Raw genomic sequence first — 22,495 nt, forward strand, 5'->3', positions numbered from 1 at the left:
CCTCTTTGGAGCAAAGAACACCAAGGCTGCAACCTGCATTATTATTATTATATTTTCTTCTGCTTAAACACTATTGCATCTGTTAATTAGAAATATTACCATTGTGCCACAACATTAATTCCCACAAATATTGAATCAGTGTTGGTGACAGTGAGCGATAGTTTTCCTTAATGTATGCAAAATATGTGAAAAACAAACTGTCATTGTTCATTTGTACAATTAGTTTTTACAACTAAGTTGTGTACTAGTGATGAATGCAGGGAGATAGTCAGGCTGGCAGAGAAGACATCCAATTTTCAACTTTAATCCAGGTTAATTTTAAGAGTGCTAGGGCTTTAGATACAGCTTTGGATGCGACTAGCTTAGTGAACTCTGTACATTGTTCAGTTCTGGCTGTAGTAGAGCCTGTGAAGGGCATTTGAGTGACGGTGAGGCGCTGTAGGTGTGGGGGAAAAAAATGCTCTACCATTCTGATTACCATAACAAATAGATTCTCCCCACTCTGGGCTACGTTTTGTGTTTGAGTACCTGTATGTTAAGATAGCATTTTCTGATTTTCAGGGAATTGTTGGCTTCAACTTGTGCATAAACTCTAAAGCTGAACTTCCCAGAATGTGGCATATCAAAAATGAACTAATATCATTGTAGCTCAGTGAAATGAAGTGATCATTTTCAATATATAACCTTTTCATCATTTTACAACGATTTAACTCTCTCAACAATTTAAATTCTTCCCCCCCCCCCCCCCCTTGTTCCTGAGCTCAAGCCGATTCGATTGCACCCTATGATGTCATTGTACGTTATAAAAATAAGGCCGCCATCTTGAATTTTCCAAAAAAGCTACATTTTTTCGAACTGGTCCTAGACGGTTTGTCCGATTTGCAAAAAAAAAAGTCATCTACAGACCATGGCGACAAAAAAAGTTATAAAATTCAAGTTGATTCGGTAAACTGTTTTTGATAAACCTACGAACAAATTTTACGTAGCTCTTGCGAAAACAGACATAAGGCTGTATCTCCGCAACGCTTTTTCGGATTCAGACCAAACTTGGTACAAGTCATCACAAGCATGACCTGAGGCAACATGCAGCATTTCGGCGCAGCGCCACCAACTGATCTGGAGATATGAAAAATGGCTTTTTTTGCTCATAACTTCTGAACAGTTTGTCTAAAAATAAAATTGGCCTTGTTAGATTCAGTTCGTCATGCCGAGTCGACTGATATCCAATTGCTGAAATGCTGTATTTTCTGAATGCATGAACGAATTGTTACGAAACACGGTATGGGTCATCAGTACGATGCTCAGAAGGAGCCTGAGAAGTTTCGAAACAGTGCCACCTAGTGGTGAATTTTCAAACGCTCATAACTTTGGGTGTGGTCAGCTTATTTTCACGGGAGACATCTTTTTGAGTTCCTGAATCGTTGCCGAGTCCAACGATACCAAGCATGCTGGGTTTTGTCTTACGGTTTGTGTAGCGTTGTGATTTAGTGTGAAAAAAAACATTTGGCTATATCTTCGAAACCGCTTGTCCGATCGAGACGAAACCACCATCAGAAGTTTGGAAACATAGGTCGATAGTGAAATTTTAATGCCCAAATGTGAAAATATTGATAGTAAGGGGTAGTAAAATTCAAACAAAGTCATATGTCAGTCATTTTTACGTGTTTTTTAGATAAATGTCTATAACTCTGAAGTGAATTGAGATATTTTCACCAAAATTGACACACATGTATGGGCTCATTCTGAGGACACATAAAAAAAATTGTGGGACTGAACCTCTTGGTGGCACTATAATAGAACAAAACATGAATTTCCCATTGACTTCAATACAGTAATATGTTGTATCATATCGTAATATTGGCGTAATATTACAAAACTCAGAATGTGCCAACACCACCATCCTCTGAAGGTACTCAACATATTTTGAAACAGCGCCACCTAGTGGTCAAAGTTATAAAAAAATTTCAAAAAAGGCTAAAAACTTTTGAATAAATCTGCCTGCTGAAATACTACTGGTCTTAATAGATTCCTTGGGTGAAGCTGAGAACATAGATACCAGGTTTTCCTTATTTGGCCGAACTTCCTGTCCGCCATCTTGATTTTCAAAACATACTTTTGCGAACGCCTCCTAGACCGTTTGTCCGTGTTTCACCAACGGGCTAGAAATGAAGCTACTTTGGTTTCTCTCCAACAATGATGCTTCACTATCAAGTTTACAGTCATTTGGAAAATTTTCACAGGCAAAATGTAATCATTCCAATGGGAATCAAGAATATGGAATATCCAACCAATTCTCACAATAGAATTTTGTAAGAATTTGCTGCTTTGAAAACAATACAGATTGTTTCAAAGCAGCTAGTCCCTGATGTACTCACGGCAAAGTTCTTTTAGATTAGATGAATTAGATGAATATGTTCTGCTCGCTTTCCTCTCAATACAATACACACAACTAAATTGAGAAAATAGCAAGCATTAGAAAAGCATATGATTATAGCAACGTGGTTGTTTGCACGAGCTGTACGGCATTCCAGTGAAGTCATGTCATGTCACATTTATTTTCATATCACTATACAATAGCTTAAAATCAAGCAGATTTACCATATTAAACATGAAAAACCATGTCAGTGTCTGAGAGATGGGGAAACCTGCCACTTGACAATGCTGTTGGCCATGAGGAAGCCATTAGGAAGACTGGCATTGATTTATCTACGTGTGTTTACCATTCAAAGCTCTTTTCAACTGTTCATACGACGGCTTCCAGAGGAGAGGTTACTGATGTATAGATTTCTCTTAAGAACTAACTGTGAAGGTGTCTCACACACGAAAGCATATGAATATAGAAACGTACAACCAAATTGAATGTGGAGAAAGACGTAAAGAGACCCTGAGGAGAATTTTACCGCTCAGAAATCGTAATGTTCTCGGTTCACAGAAAAGTTTTAGGAGATATAGCAAAAGACGAAATGTGCTACAGCACTCCCTGTTCTCCACTAATGACGGGCGACTCTGTGATGAACCACCGCCGCGTTTTTGGTCTGATGTACATTATTCTCTTTATTTCAGCCGGAAAGGCTGTGTTGACTACTGTAACATCCAGCTCTCAGCGTCTACAAAGACGCATTGTTCCATTACCAGCAGGACTACAGCACTGTAAAGGGTCCCATCACTCACAGGGGGAATTTATTTATACCTCAATCAAGAGGGAGAGGGCAGGAAATGAGAAAACCTGGAGTAACAATAGACGAGTAAGTGGTACAAGAAATCATGGCAGACATTATAGCAAGTCTCATTTTATATGTGCGCTTCTTGAAAAGTAGCCTACATTTTAAGCTTGGTTAGCAAACCGTGTCAGTCATCACTTGCAAACTGCAGGAGAAGAAAAATGGATTTATACATGCTATCTATTATGGTTGTAATCCCACATGTATTGAACATTCAATAAATCACTTGCACTAAGATATTAACTTTCACCGTCCTAGTCAGAACACACTAATTGTAGTGCTACCTTTCCTACACAGTTCCTTCATAATTTGTCAAGTTTAAAATTAGCGCAACTTCAAGAAAAACGAGTTGTAACCACAGCGAAAAATTGACCCCTTTAAATTATTGAAATATTTATGCACCTTCTCGACTCCACATTGCAACCTTGGGATTGTATTACATTTTTCATATTTTAACAGGCCATTATTACATTTTTAAATCCTTAATTGGTTTAATAAGATCTTCGGTATAAACATCACAAAACCAAAGTTGTTAAAAAACAAGTATAGCGACTCCAATTAGTCGGTTTTCGCTGCATATTAGAAAAAATGTCCCCGTGTGACTGCCGTTCCTTTAGAGATGTATTCAAAACCAGGTCATTATCAGGTCTTTTCCAAATGAGAATGAGCCATGAATTAAGCTCTGAAAGAGCCAGTTTTATAATTAATAAGGATGATTAAACTAATTCATATCAAAGAAGAACAAGACACGACAGATGCGCCATCTTTACTCTCACTCAATTTCTCTATCAGAGGTGGAATTTAACAATGGCACATGGAAAATTAATTAAAGTAATTACCAGGCAGTGTTTAAAAGTAGGGAAGACAAAAATACGCAAAGGGCTTTGCTCATCCTTCACAAAACATCACAAGTTCTTCAATCTCTAACCACACAAACTATTCTTTATTTTTCTTTTCCACCAAATGGTAACACATAGGTTTATTCTCAAGTCAAAGCAAATAAGTACTCATATGGGACACAGTTAATGCTTGAATTGTGATGCTTGTTATTTATAGTGGCACAGCATTGGCTTGTTTCCATGAGCAATAACAGCGTTTCTGCACCAATGCCAGCTGAGTTTTCTTCCACCCACACTTTCAAAAAAACAAAAAAAGAAGAAGCTGGTGGGCACTTGGTAATGCTAATGCCAGACAGGTACATTCATGAATGTCATACAAGATGAGCCCTTGCTGTTGATACAATTGTCAAATTAGTGGAGATTTGACATCTCCATTTGACATTACGCCTCGAGTTCAAAAGATGTTGCCCTGTGGCTGATGCACAACCACCTGTGACAACCTGCAATATTAGTTTCTGCAGAAAATGTGGCTGCTGTGACTCGCCACCTGGAATTTAGGGTGTTGTTAGCGTGGATGATATTACTAGATGAATTCAAAAGAGCCCACACTGGAATCTGTAGATATGACTCGGATATGGCCGTATTAAATAATAGCACCAGTGTTGGGGAAAGTTACTTTTTAAAGTAAAGTTTTACTAATTGAGTTGTGGAAAGAGTACTGAAAAAAACATACTCAAGTAAAAGTACCATTGCATTCCAAAAAAATGTAGTGTGAGTAGAGTAAAAAGTACTTGTCCAAAAAAACTACTTGAGTAAGAGTAAAAAAGTAGTTTATTTAAAAGTACTCAAGAGTAGTGAGTACTGAGGTGCAGATTCTACCCCTTATAATAAACACTGTGTACTACAATTTTTAAATTGAAAAATGCACATACTGGAATTCCTACGTTCTTTGTAAGAAAGATTGAAGAATATCTATCATCCATCTTTTTAAAAACCATCAAATCAGTACACTCATCACCATTTAAATCATATTATTTGGGGGAAAAGCATTTAAAATTAGGCGAAAAGCCACTGGGCCTGAGCATGCTATTCTTGCACATAAAATATCAATATTCATAACTGTGCAAAGAATTCAAAAACCTTTAGAAACTCGTATGATAGTTCAGCATCACACACCAATCAGATGGGTTAAATAGAGAGATTAAAAAATACCCAATTTCTCTCCAAAACGTTACCAATGTTAGTGTTTTGATAAATGAGAAATCACTAATATTATCATATTACCTCAACTAATGCACTGAAAAAGGCTAAGATAGTGAGCTAACTGTAATTACACACTTTTATTCCATGCTATTAAATATGTCACAATTTAAACATAAATGCATTGTTCTAGAAGGGTGCATCATCCTTTACATTTTACACGGCTACATTTACTCACATTGTAATGCTGATAATATAATTTGTAAGGAAAATTGTGCATTAAATAGGGACGTTATATCCAGGAAACTTTTACAAAAGAAACAAACACACTTTGTCTTTAAAGTCTCGGCGAAGCTGTTTTATCAGCAGCATCCACACACACACACACAAAGTTCAACATGAAAAATGTTTTTGCGGAAGTGCACTTGCCAAATGAAGACGGATCATATAATGGATCAATCAAAAAACGTTGCTTATTAACGAGCTGTGCTATTTTCTTATTAAGAAAAGCAGTTCAAGTTAACGACATGGTGCACTGATTCTGAATCTGGCGGCATGGCGAGCGCGAGACGCGACAGTGCACAGATCGTGACGCGCGTCTCTCCTGTGATTGTTAAGTAAATGGGAGCGGGAATTCACCGCATTATGAACTCGTCACGCAATTCCCCCAACCTCAGACCAAATGTTAGGCCATGTAGACAGGCCAGCGTATATAAATATCATATTAAGCAGAAATATACCTTAGCAAATTAGAGGAAGACGCTGATATCTGGATTGAATTGATGCGTGATGAATGCACTTCCACAGCAGTCACGAGTAACAGAATAGGCGGTTTAAGTTTTCTATGCTTAATTTGATTTGATGATAGTCACGAGACTGATTACTCTATCCAATCACGTTGATGGATAAAAATAAAATTAAAACAAGCATGTAACGAGTAACGCCCACAAACAGAAGGAAAATAGCTGAGAAAATGTACCGATACATCACTTAAAATGTACTCAAGTAAAAGTAAAATTACACAATTTTAAACTTACTCAAAAAAAAGTACAATTTCTGAAAAAAAAACTACTTAAAGGGTTAGTTCACCCAAAAATGAAAATTAAGTCATTAATTACTCACCCCCATGCTGTACCAACCCCGTAAGACCTTCGTTCGTCTTCGGAACACAAATGAAGATATTTTTGATTAAATTTGAGAGCTGTATAACTACCACATTGGCTCCTAAGGGACTGCCTCTTGACGGCCCAGAAAGTCAATGAAGAAAATGTTTAAATATCCCAAGTGACTACCGTGGCTCAACTATATGTTTATCAAGCGACGCGAATACTTTCTGTGGGAAAAAACAAACAAAAATAACGAGTTTATTCGACTATTTCTTTTCTTCCTTGCAGGCCAGAAACGAGATTTCCTTAGATTTCCACGACACATGCGCGAGAATTGCGATCTGAAGTAGTGTAAGCAGTTTGCAATTCTCGCGCATGTGTCGTGGAAAATTGAAAAAAAAAAAAAAAATTTCGCACAAAAAGTATTCTCGCAAATCTACGCCTGTGCAATAGAGGGCGCAAGTCAAACAATCCGTGCAGCTGTGCATTCTGGATCGCAGAAGAATCTTTCACTAAAGTTCCTTTCCTTTACTTTCACTAAAGCAATAAAAAAGAAAAAATGTGATGTTTATTTTGCTTATTAGTATGGTTGGATTGGATCAACGAAGGTAAGCAACAAAGACATTGCTTCAGGCCCGGTTTCACAGACATGGCTTAAATTAAGCCAGGATTAGGCTTTAGCCTAATGTTTACACAGTGCACACAATGCCTCTACGCTTACTTATTTCTCTTAAAGTTGGAAAAGACAGCGGTCAGTCAATAAATGTGTCAATAGAACTTGTGTTACATTTTTAAAAAAAACTCTTTTTTTTCGTAAATTTAAAATGTATACAAAACTTTAAAATGTATACAAAACTAGTAACTTGAAAAAGTAATCTGATTACATAACTCACCTTATTTGTAATGCATTACCTTCAACACTACATAGTTGGTATAAAACGCAATAATGGGTGATTCCGCTTGCCTAATAGTTGTTCAAGATGAAAAAAAATGATGCCCAAGTGAATAAACACTATATCTGTTTTTATATGCCCATGAAAAAGAACAATAATTGTCAACACCCAAACAGTAAGTACAAAAGAAAAACAAATCAACTACTGGTATAGATCCTAAATCAATGTCCAAAGTAGAAGTAGTCCCTCAGTAGACCACTTAACTGTCACCGTCCCACAGGTGGGACGTTTGCCACTATATTTTTAAAACAATAATATCTTAGTAAATACCTTAAATAATATTGACAAACTATATATCATTTGAAAGCTTACAATCTCTAGTTTCCATATTTGGTGACTGATTTTCACAATATATTACAGAGGAGCAATAATTTAACAATATAAAACAAGAATATTTTCATACTCATAAGGCGTGTTCAGACCTTTGTTTTAAAATAGCAGTAAACATGAAAAATCATGAAAAAATGGTAGATACCTCAGTTTGTTTTCATGCAAAAAGTTCAAAAGATAGAATCCATTCAATTATTTTGGAAAAAAAAGGTCTGAAAAGTTTAAAATATCAAGAAAAAAAGAATAAATTCACCATTTGTGACGTGGCAGCTAGCTATGACTTACATGCATGTTCTTTGTATGCGTTTCTTAGAGGTTCAATTCATATCAAAATCTGCCAAACTTCCCATGCTACTCCTGAATAGGATCTCTACTTCAGAAATTGTATGAAAATTGTGAAAATAATGGTTCATATCACTCAAAACATGAATGGAAATGCAGACGCCCTTATATGGGCAGTAATGGAGTCTGATTGTGCCCTAGTGAAAAAGTTGGGTACTGCGCTCAAACAAAATCTTACTGAAAGCTCATTTTTTGAGATATCAACCTAAAATTTGAAACACAACTTGTTCAGATTTTTGGCTTTGATCTTTCTACCATTTTAGAGTAGCCCAGGTTTTGAAAATATATATTTTATGTAAAATATGAATAATTAATATTTTTACATTGTACATTTCCATAAACTCAAACTTCTATAACTTTTTTTCTGTTTCACTTTCTTAATTTATTTCACTTCTACAAAAATCTGCCAAATGTCTTCTTTAAAACAAGACCAATCATATGTCTATATTCCAAAGCATTCTTGAATTACAACCATTTAAGTTCGAAATGTGCATTTTCATGTCTATTCAAAAAAGGGGGGGTGACAGTTAACAGGTTAATAATCCAACCGTTTGCGATGAATTCACTCCCACCAATAACAATCCTCATGCATTTGACTCTTCCATTTCACTAACTGTCATAAGTAAGCAACAAGTTCAAAGCTTACATCCAGTCCAAGTCATCAATTAAGAGTCCTTCTAAAATCCATTAAAATAAACTGTATCAAACTTCTTAACAACAAACTTCATCATTGAAGCACACATTTTATAACAGGAAAAGAAACAAATCCTTACTTTAAGTTGAGCTTGAAATGTAACATTTCCCAACCAGTCCATAGCACAAATACAGGTAAGCCATGCTTCTACTGCTCTTGATCTGATCACTTCCTCACCAAATCCACCTTTACTTAAGGAGCACATTTAGGAACCATAGCACCTCTAGCGGTGTGGAAGAAGAACTGCAGATAAAAAAAAACACTTCGTAACAAGCTTGTCTGTTACATAGTCCTCAAAAAGCCGCCTCATTTAAAGGAGTAGTTCACTTTTGAAAAAAAACTTTTGCTGATAATTTCTGTAAGATCTTCATCAAACTAAATGGGACACTGGAGGAAGCAAAAGTTTTGATGGTGAAGAGGATAGAAGATCTTGATAAGTATTGACATTGATGCAGCACCTGGTATCAAAGTAGCGTGTGACTCCATACACTAACAAATGCTATACAAACCAAGAACACAGATTACATCAAGTGTTGATATGGACATTCTACAACATCAACAAATGGAACTGGAGACGTGTGAGTATCAAGTGCACACCACAACAGAGCCTGATACTGAGATAGACCCTGACAATAACTTTTTCTCTTCGATTGCTAAAAACTGCAATTATCTTACCCAAGAACAATATGAAAACAGTGTAAAACCAGAAGGTAATCTGTCAATAATACATTTTAACAGTCGAAGCATGTACACCAACTTTGAATCTATCAAAGATTATTTGGAACACTTCGCTCATCCATTTAGCATTATTGCAATTACTGAAACCTGGTTTAATGATGATAAAGGTATTGATTTTTGTCTTGATGGCTATGAATTAAGATATACAAACAGAATAAACAAAATAGGAGGGGGGGGTTGCTTTGTACATCCACAAATCAATTCAATTTAGTGTTTCAACTGATATGACCATAGCTGTGGATGGCTTATTTGAATGCATAACAGTGGAGATTCATAATGATAAAAAGACAAATATCTTCATGAGTTGTGTTGTGTATACCGGGCACCTGGTTCAAGCATAGAAACTTTTAATGAGTGGATGGGTAAACTGTATTCTACTGTGAACCAAAAAAACATATTTATCTGTGGTGATTTTAACATTGACTTGTTAAATCCGACCAAACTAAAAAACGTTGATGACTTCACTGACACAATGTATAGCTTGTCGCTGTACCCAACTATAACGAAACCGAGTAGAATAACGTCACATAGTGCCACAATCATTGACAACATCTTTACTAATATGATGGGAAATCAAATCATCAGTGGCCTACTCATATGTGAAGTCACTGATCACTTACCTGTTTTTACTTTGTATGACTGCAACCTCAAGAAAACTAAAGATACTATGGCAAAAATCTCTACACGAAAAATCACTGAGGACATGATCTGTGCCTTAAACAATAGTTTAGCACTCCAGGATTGGACTTCGGTTTACAGAGAATCAAATGTGGACAGTGCTTATTGTAATTTTTTAGATATTTTCACTTCCCTGCACAATAAACATTGCCCTGTGAAAGAATATACTGTAAAGGAAAAACACACAAAAAAGTCCCTGGATTACGAAAGGAATAATTAATGCTTGTAAAAAGAAAAATAATCTCTATAAAGTGTTTATTAAAGTAAAAACAATAGAAGTGGAACAAAGATATAAGAAGTACAAAAATAAATTAACTGATATTATAAGAACAAGCAAACGGTTATATTATCAAAAAAAAAACTATATGAACATAAAAATAATATAAAAGGAACTTGGGATGTTTTGAATAGCCTATAATATAATGTTATATAATTATAATGTTAACATGTGCTCAATGTTTCCTTACCATCGTTGGTATATTGTCCATACCATCGTTGGTATATTGTCCATTACCATCAATGGTATATTGTTCATTACCATAGTTGGTATTGTTTATTCTTCTTAAATTGTTTGGTAATGTTGTTATAATAAATTATTGTGACTGTGGTAACGCCACCATGATACAACCTATGTAAACAATCCGTGACCAAAGTAAACATGAAGCTTAATGTATTAATCACCAAGTGGTGAACTGGGGTGGGATTAAATAAGTTTTCTTCTTCCCACTCCCTTTCAGGCAGAATTCGATTTGTTTTGTTTGTTGTTGTTTTTTTTGTTTTTTCTTTTGTTTTTGTTTCTTGTTTCTTTTTGCACTGTATGACTTAACAAACATTTTGTCTGCCTTGTACTTTTGTGCCATTGCCTGAAATAAATAATAATAAAAAAATAAATAAATAAAAAAAATAAAAAAAAATTCACTCCCACCAATAACAATCCTCATGCATTTGACTCTTCCATTTCACTAACTGTCATAAGTAAGCAAAAAGTTCAAAGCTTACATCCAGTCCAAGTCATCAATTAAGAGTCCTTCTAAAATCCATTAAAATAAACTGTATCAAACTTCTTAACAACAAACTTCATCATTGAAGCACACATTTTATAACAGGAAAAGAAACAAATCCTTACTTTAAGTTGAGCTTGAAATGTGACATTTCCCAACCAGTCCATAGCACAAATACAGGTAAGCCATGCTTCTACTGCTCTTGATCTGATCACTTCCTCACCAAATCCACCTTTACTTAAGGAGCACATTTAGGAACCATAGCACCTCTAGCGGTGTGGAAGAAGAACTGCAGATAAAAAAAAAACACTTCGTAACAAGCTTGTCTGTTCAGTCCTCAAAAAGCCGCCTCATTTAAAGGAGTAGTTCACTTTTGAAAAAAAACTTTTGCTGAAAATTTACTCACCCCCATTTTATCCAAGAAGTCCATGTCTTCCTTTCTTCAGTCGAAAAGAAGTTTTTGATGAAAACATTCCTGCATTTTTCTCCATATAATGCACTGGGCACCAAACTGTTCAAGGTCCAAAAGACACTTTCAGTACAAACTGCAAACTGTTCAAAGGGCTTTAAAAGATTCTAGACCAAATTCGTTCATCAAAATAAACAAATCTTTTTCCCGAATCATTTGGTTCATTCCACGAACGAAACAAACAAATTGACTCAGAAAAAGATTCGTTCGAACAGGAGAGTCACAAAGGTGTGTCACAGAACAAAGCAAGGCGAGCATTTGAGCTTATAAAACTTAAACTTTGTTATTTATTTATTAAATGAGCGATCGTTTCGCTTGATAAGACCCTTATTCAACGACTGGAATTGTTTAAAGCCCTTTGAACGGTTTGCAGTTTGCACTGAAACCAGTGGCGGCTGGTAAAAAATATCTTAGGTGTGGCTGTGTCATTTTTGGCCTATTTGTGTCCTGTTGGAAAGGCTATATAATTAACAATTCTTATTAGGCTATATATAATTAATTTTAATAACCACCCAAATACAATTTAAGCATACCAGTGCTCTGTGAAAAAGTAATTATTTAATGCCAATATTAAAAGGTTGAGGCATTCTTGCACAAAAACAAACAGTAGTGGTGCGCATGGGCGCGGTCATGGCCGTGCGCTTGCTTGGGGCGCTACAAGAATCGCCCATAGCTGACTAGATTTGAGCTCGCTGATTGGCTACAGTTTATGTCAAACATTTATATCTTAAAACAGAGATTGGCTAAGCTGCTGACCCACCTTGCGCCCCAGAGCTGATCACGTGCACTCTATGCATGCACTTCAGGAAAGGGGAAGTGTAGAAAAACCAGACATTTTGAATTTCTATTTTATTTTTCACATATACTGGGTACATTTGACATCTCAAACACACTAATATTGACAATTTGAATACATGATTTATGTATTTACTTATTTATTGCATTTGACTCATAAACTGTGGTCTGGCTCATCGAGGGAGCGCCCTCTATTGGCCAGCCGCCCCTGATTGAAACTATCTTTTGGAGCCTGAAGTCCATTATATGGAGAAAAATCCTGGAATGTTTTCATCAAAAACCTTAATTTCTTTTCAACTGAAGAAAGAAAGACATGGACATCTTGGATGACATGGGGGTGAGTAAATTATCAGCAAAAGTTTTTTCAAAAGTGAACTACTCCCATCAGATCCTTTGGGGAAAATTATTTCCTTAAGTAGAATACTTAGTTAGGGGTTTGTTAAAATAGTAATAGGGTCAATGATATGACGGTCAGATCTATTTGACTATTATTTCTTATATAAAAAAATAAGCCAAATAATGAATTCAATGGGGAAAAAAACATTCTATTGACTGTAGTGTATTTGAAATTATCGTTATATGTGGCCGCCGGCTATCTTTCTTTAAGCAGTGTGTCCACCAAAGCGTTTTTTCCACGATCCTGGCGTATGTTTTCAATTGTTTTCAATGGGAGCGGCACGTTTTTTAAACGCCATGAGCGTACCGAGGCGCTGAGCATTTTTTTCACGCTATAGCGCCGAGCGCCCGGCGTTTTTACTGGTCGCTGGGAGTAGAAAAATGTTCAACTTTGGATAAAACGCAGCGCTCATCACTGTCACTTTTTACCCAGCCGTCCAATCACAGTGGAGGAGGGGCAGGACTAATACCACACATGGCTAACTGTCAACATTCAAACTGCTGCAGATATTCTGTATCCAGGGCCTGAAATTAACACCCGACCACCTGCCAAATGCGGGTGAATTTTGCTATTGGCGGGTAACACTGTCAATCTACCTGCCATATTGGCAGGTAGCCAATGAGAATTGTGAGTGATTCATTACGATTTTTACATTTCAACAAAGTCCGCTATTGCGTTGGACTTTAGCTAAAATGTGGCGGCACATTACTGGGGTAAAGCTGAAACAAACAGCCAATAAAAAGATGAGGATGAGGAAAAGAAAAGTAAAGAAGACATTTTAATACAAAGTGAACAATCGGCGGCAATGGCAAGGTTCGTGAGCGGCTGATTTATGACAGCGACTGTTGTTTCGCAACGTTCATGAAGATGAGACCCTTTTTCTGACTACGTTTGGATGTGCGAGTATTAAACTGTTGGTGAGATGGGATGAGATAATGTAACGCTGACGTATGTTACAGTACAATGACAGTTGCACAGATGTGTGTGCGTGTGCAACTTTATTAGGAGTTGGGAACCGGTGAGAAAATGTCCGGTACCCGGTAATTTTACCAGTAATATCAGTATTAATTTAGTTAATATTTAACGGTTCCTGAACGCTATAACTAAAAGCTGTTAAGAGTAAGACCTGTCTACGTGAATAAATCCGCCATCAACACAGCCGCGTGTGATTTGTTTACGAGCTGCGGTAGGTCTATCTGTTCTGTTGAGTATATACTATATTATAGCTAGCCTGTTGTGTTTGTGTCTGTCAAAATCAATGAATAAAAAGATTTTTTTTTTAAATGTATGTTGTTAGAGTTATTATTACTTGACAGCACTTTAAAGAAGTTAAAGAAGTTAAGCAAGTTAAAGAACAATATAGTGAAATTCCCGGTTTTTACGTTTATGAGGCAAAAAAAAAAAAAAAAAAAAAAAATGGCTGGTAAAAAGTCTCTGTGGCAGGTGAATTTTTAAATCCACCTGCCACAGTGGCCGGTGGCCAAAAAAGTTAACTTCAGGCCCTGTCTGTATCATAGCAACGAAACGTCTCAACGGAAAAAACGCTGCGCTGCCAAAACGCTCTCAAGCGCCCAAAGCACGGCGTCTTCAGCAGAGCGTCTAGCGTTTTCAGCTGGATAAAAACGCTTTGGTGGACACACGGCTTTAGTGTGTGTTGCTGTAAAGTTTCAAAGCACAAAGTCCCTCCAGCGGGAGTGATTCTCTATATCAGGGCACACTTTTTCCAAACTTCCTGAAATGCCTCCATTGTTGTCTTGAGTTTTCTCTTGAGTTGTCTAAAATGCCCAAAATAAAGGGGCAGGGCCTGATTGAGTTGTGTTGGTAGTGTTGAAATTTGTGGTTATAGAGGCATGACATTTCTGAAACACTCAAAGCGGTTGACCAATCGCAACACGCTGGTCGAGCCGACTAAATCTTAGTAAACGCCCAAAACAAAATAAAGACTTTTCTAAAAAAATCCCCTTTAACAAAACTGTCACTGCTTCTTCACATGACTAAACACCAATAGTCAATAGTGAAATATATGTATGAAAAAACACTATATACGAGCGTGTATGACACCGACCTAAATATTAAGAATAAAAAATACGAAAATTGTGTTTTCGCACAACACTCTTATTTATCACTGAGCCATTAGTGATGCATCTCTTAATAATTGATAACATGTTTGTATCTGGGTGGGAGATGACCAAGGTACAGTATTAATCATTGGTAATCAATAATGCATTTTCTGATGCATTATAAAATAGCATTATTGCTACATTATAAATTGGCTGGTTCTCAGACTCTTACATCTTACATTCTTACTTTTTTTTTTTTACCAATAAATACCATAAAAGAGTAAAGAGCCATCTTTACTCAGTATGAACTGAATAAAGAACCATTGTTTTTAAGAGTGCACTATACCCCCACTATAAATCGTGAAGAATGGAAACTTGTTCTTCACGTAACCCATAGGCCTATATTTGCATATACAGTTAAAGTTATGACAAAGCCATTAATTTATCCAGTGCACACTATAACAATAAGTAGTGGTGGTTTCCCATATATATTACTTCTAACTACTGAATAATGCAACACATCCACATGTACCTACCATAATAATCATTAATGGTGGTCGTATGCTAACTCCTACATTACGTTTCACCATAACATCCCCTGTCAGTTTCACACTGAAAAAAAGAAACGCGCACCCTCATTATAACCCAACTGCAGTCAAGGCCGTAACTGCATAGCGCATCTCGCACACCTCCACTTTCCCGCGTCTCCTGTCATTCCGACGGGAATGGAGGAGATACGGTGTCCCTGTCTGCGTGCGAGTTGACTCATCCTATCCTTCCTACGGCGGTGACACTGGAGCAGATGGTGCTGGTCTCGAAAGCCCACGACGAGTAATGTTCCCGCACGCTGTTTCCGATAACGGCTTTGCTTTGTCTTTTCACCCAGACGGGGCCGGCAGTGCTGTCTCTGCAAGAATGTACAGCCTCTGATTAGCACAAATAGCACCCGGTAATGTCTCCAGGCTCGTTCACCAGGTGCACATCTAGCTTGATAACTCAAGTTGTTGTTGTTGTTTCTTTCTTCCAGACACGGCAAAGGAATTCCTCTTCCAAGTTTACAGCTTGACTTCTGTTTAAAGTTTCTAATTAACATTTGATGGCCCTGAAAACGGTAGAGTTAATTTGGACTAGATTCTTACATTTTCTGACGAAATTCTTGCATTTCATGTTCCAGAGCATTTCTACAGAAGTTCCCAAGATGTTCTGAGTCATTTAGGTGTTTGTCATGTAGCTATTCAATTGTTCTAAAGCCTACATTAAGTCTATATTATGTTTTTGTGTCGGATTCTCAAACTTTGCTTAAGAATTAATTAGTTACCAATTATGCAAAATTCAGTTTTATATACTTTTTGAACCTAATTATATTTCAAGACGTCACAGTCCGCTATGTCTATCTCCTCGCCGGAGCATTAACAGCAGCATTCAAGTAAGAAAATTCCACTCAAAAATGGGCATTTACAACATGGCATAATAAATGATCTGTAGGGTATTTTGTGCTAAAACTTCCGAGAGACATTCTGAAGACACCTGAGACTTTATTGCATCTTATAAAAAGGAGCATAACAGGTCTCCTTTAAAAATGACTTCTAAAAAGTGCTGAATTCCTGAGATTTCATAAAAAATTGACAGGTATTTGGTGTTTGATTTTATCAGATTTATGGTGGTTCTTGTCAGAGAAAACACGCCCAGGCTGTAACCACCATAGACATTAAGAGGGTCAAGTTAATTAGAAATAATTAACTTGAATAATCTAATTTTTAGAAAGGGCCAAATTGACTAAGTTGACAAAGTTTAAAAATGTTACATTTTTTAGGCTGTATACAATCATCCATTAAAAATTATTGAGATGGCCAATCAAATCAAAGAATGTGGGCCTAACTGTTCATAGAAAATGTTAGTAGCTAAATATTTGATTTTTGACAACTGATCTACTATAGATATTTTCGACAACCGACGATATTACCAAGTGATGCCAACTACTCAACTTTTTCCATCAAATTTCCCCGTTTTGAATTGAAAAAATGATGTTATTTATTTATCCAAATGACTGAATGACATGCATGTAAGAATGAATGTGTACATATTTAATATATATATATATATATATATATATAAATACACACACACGCTTGTATATATTTAAGAAATATTTTCATGTATATACTGTATATATATATTTATATATAATTTATATTATATATAAATATAAATATTTTATGTATAAATAATATTTTTTCTTAAATATAAATGCATGTGTGTGTATTTATATATAAAAAATAATTATACACAGTGCACCCACATATATATTATGTAAACACAAACTTTTATTTTGGGTGCGATTAATCGCGATTAACCATTAATCAATTGACAGCCCTAATATATATATATATATATATATATATATATATATATATATATATATACATACATACATGCATACTATTTTGCATATCTATCATGTAGTTTTCCTCGTTACATTTACTGGTGTGAGTGCGGGACAGCCTTGACATCAGTGACATGACACATCAAACTTGGAAACATGTCTTGTCGCATCATGTTTAAATCACAGGCACAAATTAAATAGAACAACCCCATTAAGGAAATCCTGGACATTTTCCACAAAAAGAAAGGATGTCATATGGATTTGGGACAACATAAGGGTGGGTAAGTTAAAACAGAATTTGTCAAAATATTTACTAAAGCAACATGCAGCATAGTAACATCATGTTCTTCATTAGTTTAAAATCAGAGACCTTGCCTGGCTCAGGGCTAAACACACGCAAAGTTGAGAGAAAAAAAGAAGATTATTAAAGACTTTAAAAGCCATAAAATGGCATTTTAGCATCAAAATTCAAGCTTATTAGCAGTGGCATTTTAACACGAAATCAAAGTATTTGAATCCCTTTAGAAATCTCACGACGGCACCAGAAAGATGAATCGATTTTAGATTACACAAATCATTTCTTGTTAAGTCCTAATTATATTGCACTAAGACCGACGGCGTTGCCTTTCAAACAACAATACAATTGGACGCATCCATTTGAGGAATTTCACGATTCAAATTGATTATGGTATCACACCCCAAAAGAAGATAAACATGTCATAATTGAATTTTAGAGTGCGCATCATTTCAAAGCTCAAATCAATTCGTGACAACGGCATAAGGCCAGGCAAGCAAACGAAACAAAGTGCCAGGAGTTTGTGGTTTACTCTGGGTAGCCTGGGGTGAGTAAATAGCAATTAACTGAGAAATGCACAAATTGTCAGCTCCAGAACGACTTCTGCGCTCTTGGAATACCAAATAAAGCATTAGACAGGAGAACACGTGAACTGGGAAGGAATCGCCTCAAGCATTTATAAAAACACAAGGGGTGTTTTTTTTATCGTAAAAGGATCCCGTTTTTGAAGTCCTGATTCCTTTGGAAATGGGTTCAAAATTTGTTTAGACCCCAAGCAAAACCCAGAAATCGATACCAGAAAAGCAATTGCATAAATAACAATCGACATCACATGATGTCCCAATCAATTTACCTAATCTACGTGTGGAGAAACAAAAGTCTAGATTTCATTTCACAAAGTTGAAAACTGTACAACCGCAGAGCCAAAAAAACACCATTAAAGGGATAGTGCACTTTGAAATTAATTTTTGATATGTTTTATCTTACCTCAAGGGCATCCAAGATGTAGGTGTCTTTGTTTCCACAGTATTTTCAATTTTGATATTTTTAGGTCAAACCGTTGTTGTCTATCAGTCATACACTGGAGGCTAAAGGGGTCCACCAAAAAGCATGCACAGAGAAGTCCAAATTAAACATGATTTAATGACTCGTAAATGTAAGTACACATTGATGGCCTAAGACACGAAACGAGCGTTTTTTGTGAGAAAACGAACAGTATTTATATCGTTTTTACCTCGTGTAATCCAAATGATCTGAATCAGTTGTTCAATGTCCAACTGAACCGAACTGAATCAGTTCAATGTTACGCCGGAAGTGATCGCTTGCGTGTGACGTCACTCAATATTTACGCGGAGATTTCGGAAGTTTTACCTTTTACTAAACATATTTAGATATACCGAAATCGTCTTCCGTTGCGGTTTCCCGTATATCTAAATATGTTTAGTGAAAGGTAAAACTTCCGAAATCTCTGTATAAACAAAGAGTGACGTCACACGCAAGCGATCACTTCCGGCGCATGCGCAGACCGAAGCGCCCGATCATTTTGTCATGGCTATGATTACAAGAGGTAAAACAATATAAATACTGTTCGTTTTCTCACACAAACCGCTCGTTTCGTGTCTTAGGCCATCAATGTGTACTTACATGTACGAGTCATTAAATCATGTTTAATTTTGACTTCTCTGTGCATGCTTTTTGAGGTGGTGACCATAGACATCCATTATATTAGAGCGGTTTGACCTAAAAATATAAAAATTGAAAGTACTGTGGAAACAAAGACACCTGCATCTTGGATGCCCTTGAGGTAAGATAAAACATACCAAACATTAATTTCAAAGTGAACTATCCCTTTAAATATCAATTTGGCACCCGCCGACCCGAAACTTTGTGGAAAACACTGAATGACGTGAGCTTCCTCAGATCAACGTTTGAGAAATCTGTAATCCCTCCCGGATCCAAGTCACGCAGGAATTCTGATACCAACTAAGCCTTGAATTGTTAACACTGCCCAACAAGACGTTTTTTTGCGAACATTTAAATTCCCTTCGTTTCTACCTCTCTCGGTTGTTGTGGGAGTGAAAACCTCAGCTTGAGGAGATCCAAGATTGATTACAAATCACTGCTTAGCATTTCAGCGTGCAGTAGTTTTGGCGATGCCGTGTTGTCATTTCACTCCTACGGCAAGCATATTTAAGGGTCATTGGTTGCTAAGCACATTATTGTGGGCTGGTTGCAGGATGACAGACCAACACTGTCCCACATAGGCTGCCAGGTGAGCAAAGCATGCAGTTTTTTACGGTCTGACTCATCAACTCTTACGTCATGTGTGACTCATGAGTATATTTTCACGACTTTAACTACGAAACAAGGTTGTGGAGAGAGCAACACTGTTTTGTTGAGTTGATCTGCAGGCCAAATGCAAATAAAGAAATATTAAAAAGCTTTTTTTCCAAGACAGGTGGTTTATCTAGGGGAATAAAAGGGCATTAATTGTTCTATTCATGAACGTTTTTCGGCTTGACGTGAATGCTCTTTGTGGTCCACAGGGGAAAAGGTCATCCTATCAATACACATATTATTGTAGATTTTGTGTATTTGTTAAGCTCCCATGTCTTCAGTGACATTTAATTACTGCTTTCAAAAAGAGTGTTGCAGATAACATGCTTAATAAAGGGACATTTTACCTGACAATGAATAAAACAACCTAGAGCTTTCATGGCTTACACAGTGCACAGTTTTATCAACAACACAGCAAACCAAATTATTTAATTAATTACTTTTCTCATTATGCCAAATCAAAGTAATGCAGTTGCAGCATTAATAGTGTCAAGGGATGGGATTGTAAAATGAATGATAAGGGTTCAACTCGATTCCTGAACACTTTTTTTTGAAAATACTGTGACATTTTTCATAGACAACCAATATTTTACCTCGTCAAAAACACTGATATCCATGTTCCAAGCTACTTCACTCCTCGTGATGTTTTGCAGTTTGAGTAAAATGATCCAGACTCCTCTTGCAAAAATCTGAAAAGCATATTAAATTTTCCAATATAAAGATCACTCATAGAAATATATAGAGTCTTTGGTTTAATGTATTAGTGGAAACACACGTAACAGTAAGGGGATATTAGTCATTATTAATCCAGTAGTTAAACATCAGATTTTGTCTTTAGTAATACTGTATCAATGGTATCTTACTGGCCTGTTCTGATGAAAAAACTTGAACATCACTTGTTAATGTGGATATACTTTTCACTTTAGAAAAGGGGGTCAAATTGTCTTCATTACGCAGTTGTTGCAAATTTATAACTTAAAGTTGTAGTTCACTTTAAAAAAAAAACTTTTGCTGATAATTTACTCACCCCCATGTCAACCAAGATGTCTATGTCTTTCTTTCTTCAGTCGAAAATAAATTAAGGTTTTTGATGAAAACATTCCAGGATTTTCTCCATATAATGGACTTCATTGGGAACCAAACGGTTCAAGGTCCAAATGACAGTTTCAGTGCAAACTGTTCAAAGGGCTTTCAACGATTTCAGACGATGAATAAGGGTCTTATCAAGCGAAACATTTGCTCATTTAAAAAAAACTCTCAAAGTTCAAATGGTCGCCTTGCTCTGTTCTGTAATGCGCGTTCGTGATTCGTTCACATTCGCGCATCACAGAACAGAGCAAGGCGACCATTTGAGCTTATAAAACTTAAACTTTGTTATTTTTTTATTTTTATTTTTTTAAATGAGTGATCATTTCGCTTGATAAGACCCTTATTCGTCGTCTGGAATCGTTTAAAGCCATTTGAACAGTTTGCAGTTTGCACTGAAACTCTGATTTGGACCTTGAACTGTTTGGTTCCCATTGAAATCCATTATATGGAAAAAAATCCAGGAATGTTTTCATCAAAAACGGAAGAAAGAATGACATAGATATCTTGGATGATATGGGGATGAGTAAATTATAAACAAAAGTTGTTGTTTTTTTTAAACGTGAACTACTCCTTTAAGTCGGTTAAGCCCTACACACATACACACACACTTTCGATTAGGTTACAGTCGTCACTCTTAACTAGTTGCATATAAGCATGCAGATTAGGATATTGGCTGTTTATTAGTACTTATTCTGCATGACTATATTTTACTTCACTTAGTCCTACCCAATAACTTAACTTAACTTGACTACCCTACTTTTATTAAGCAGTAGAAGTTTGAGGCAAAAGTCCTAGTTAATAGAGAAAATTGGATCCTAATCTGGACCAAAGTGTGACCAAAACTTCTTTAAGCTGTAAATAATGGCTTAAAACTATGCTATTGTATTTTTCGATTGTTGCAATTTACTTGTCTAAAGTGGACGATAAATAAAGTGGAACTCTATTGTACATTCAGTTAAACAGTTATTTCTGCTTATCTATCATTTACTGCATAAATAAAGGTTTATATGTATATGTTCAGTTCATCTCTAACTACGGGTGTGTTAACTTAATACTTAACTATAGTTATGGACTCATAATTATGGACTCTCATGTTCTTCAAGTCGATAAACAGCGTATTTCTATTTCAAACCAATTGAGAAAAGAACTGTAAAGTTGTAAATGTTGTTTAAACGTTGCGTCCAGCATAAAAAAAATATTTTTTTTTATTTTATCCTCTTATATATATGAAGAGTTCAGATGCAAAAGCCTCTAAATGCCATTTGAAATTTTCTTCTTTAATGATGATTTTTGTCAAACTTGTATATTTAAGTTCAGTAATTTCACTTAAATAACAATTAATAGGTAATTATCAATGCCATTTAAGTGAAATCACTGAACTTAAATATACAAGCTTGATAAAAATGATCATTCTAGTATATATATATATATATATATATATATATATATATATATATATATTATTACCTAAGAAAGTACTGGTTAACTACATGGGTTAAGCTTAGGTTTAGGTGCAGGTTCACGGTTAGTACCTAGTTACTACTCCGTTATTGTAATTACTATAATAA

The 22,495-nt window shown here is 35.9% G+C and overlaps 1 protein-coding gene across 1 annotated transcript in view; it reads right to left on the bottom strand.

Moving 5' to 3' along the window:
* grm7 (glutamate metabotropic receptor 7) overlaps nt 1-20,527 on the bottom strand; it is a 293,924-nt gene extending 273,397 nt beyond the window's left edge. The window contains exon 1 of the mRNA XM_089118031.1: nt 20,432-20,527. Coding sequence (XP_088974157.1) covers nt 20,432-20,455 — 24 coding nt within the window. The 5' untranslated portion in view covers nt 20,456-20,527. The remainder of the gene's footprint in view (nt 1-20,431) is intronic.
* Between the last annotated feature and the right edge of the window lie 1,968 nt (nt 20,528-22,495).

This window comes from Pimephales promelas, chromosome 2 (assembly GCF_988280905.1).
Source record: "Pimephales promelas chromosome 2, fPimPro1.hap1.1, whole genome shotgun sequence".
Classification (NCBI taxonomy): Eukaryota; Metazoa; Chordata; class Actinopteri; order Cypriniformes; family Leuciscidae; genus Pimephales; species Pimephales promelas.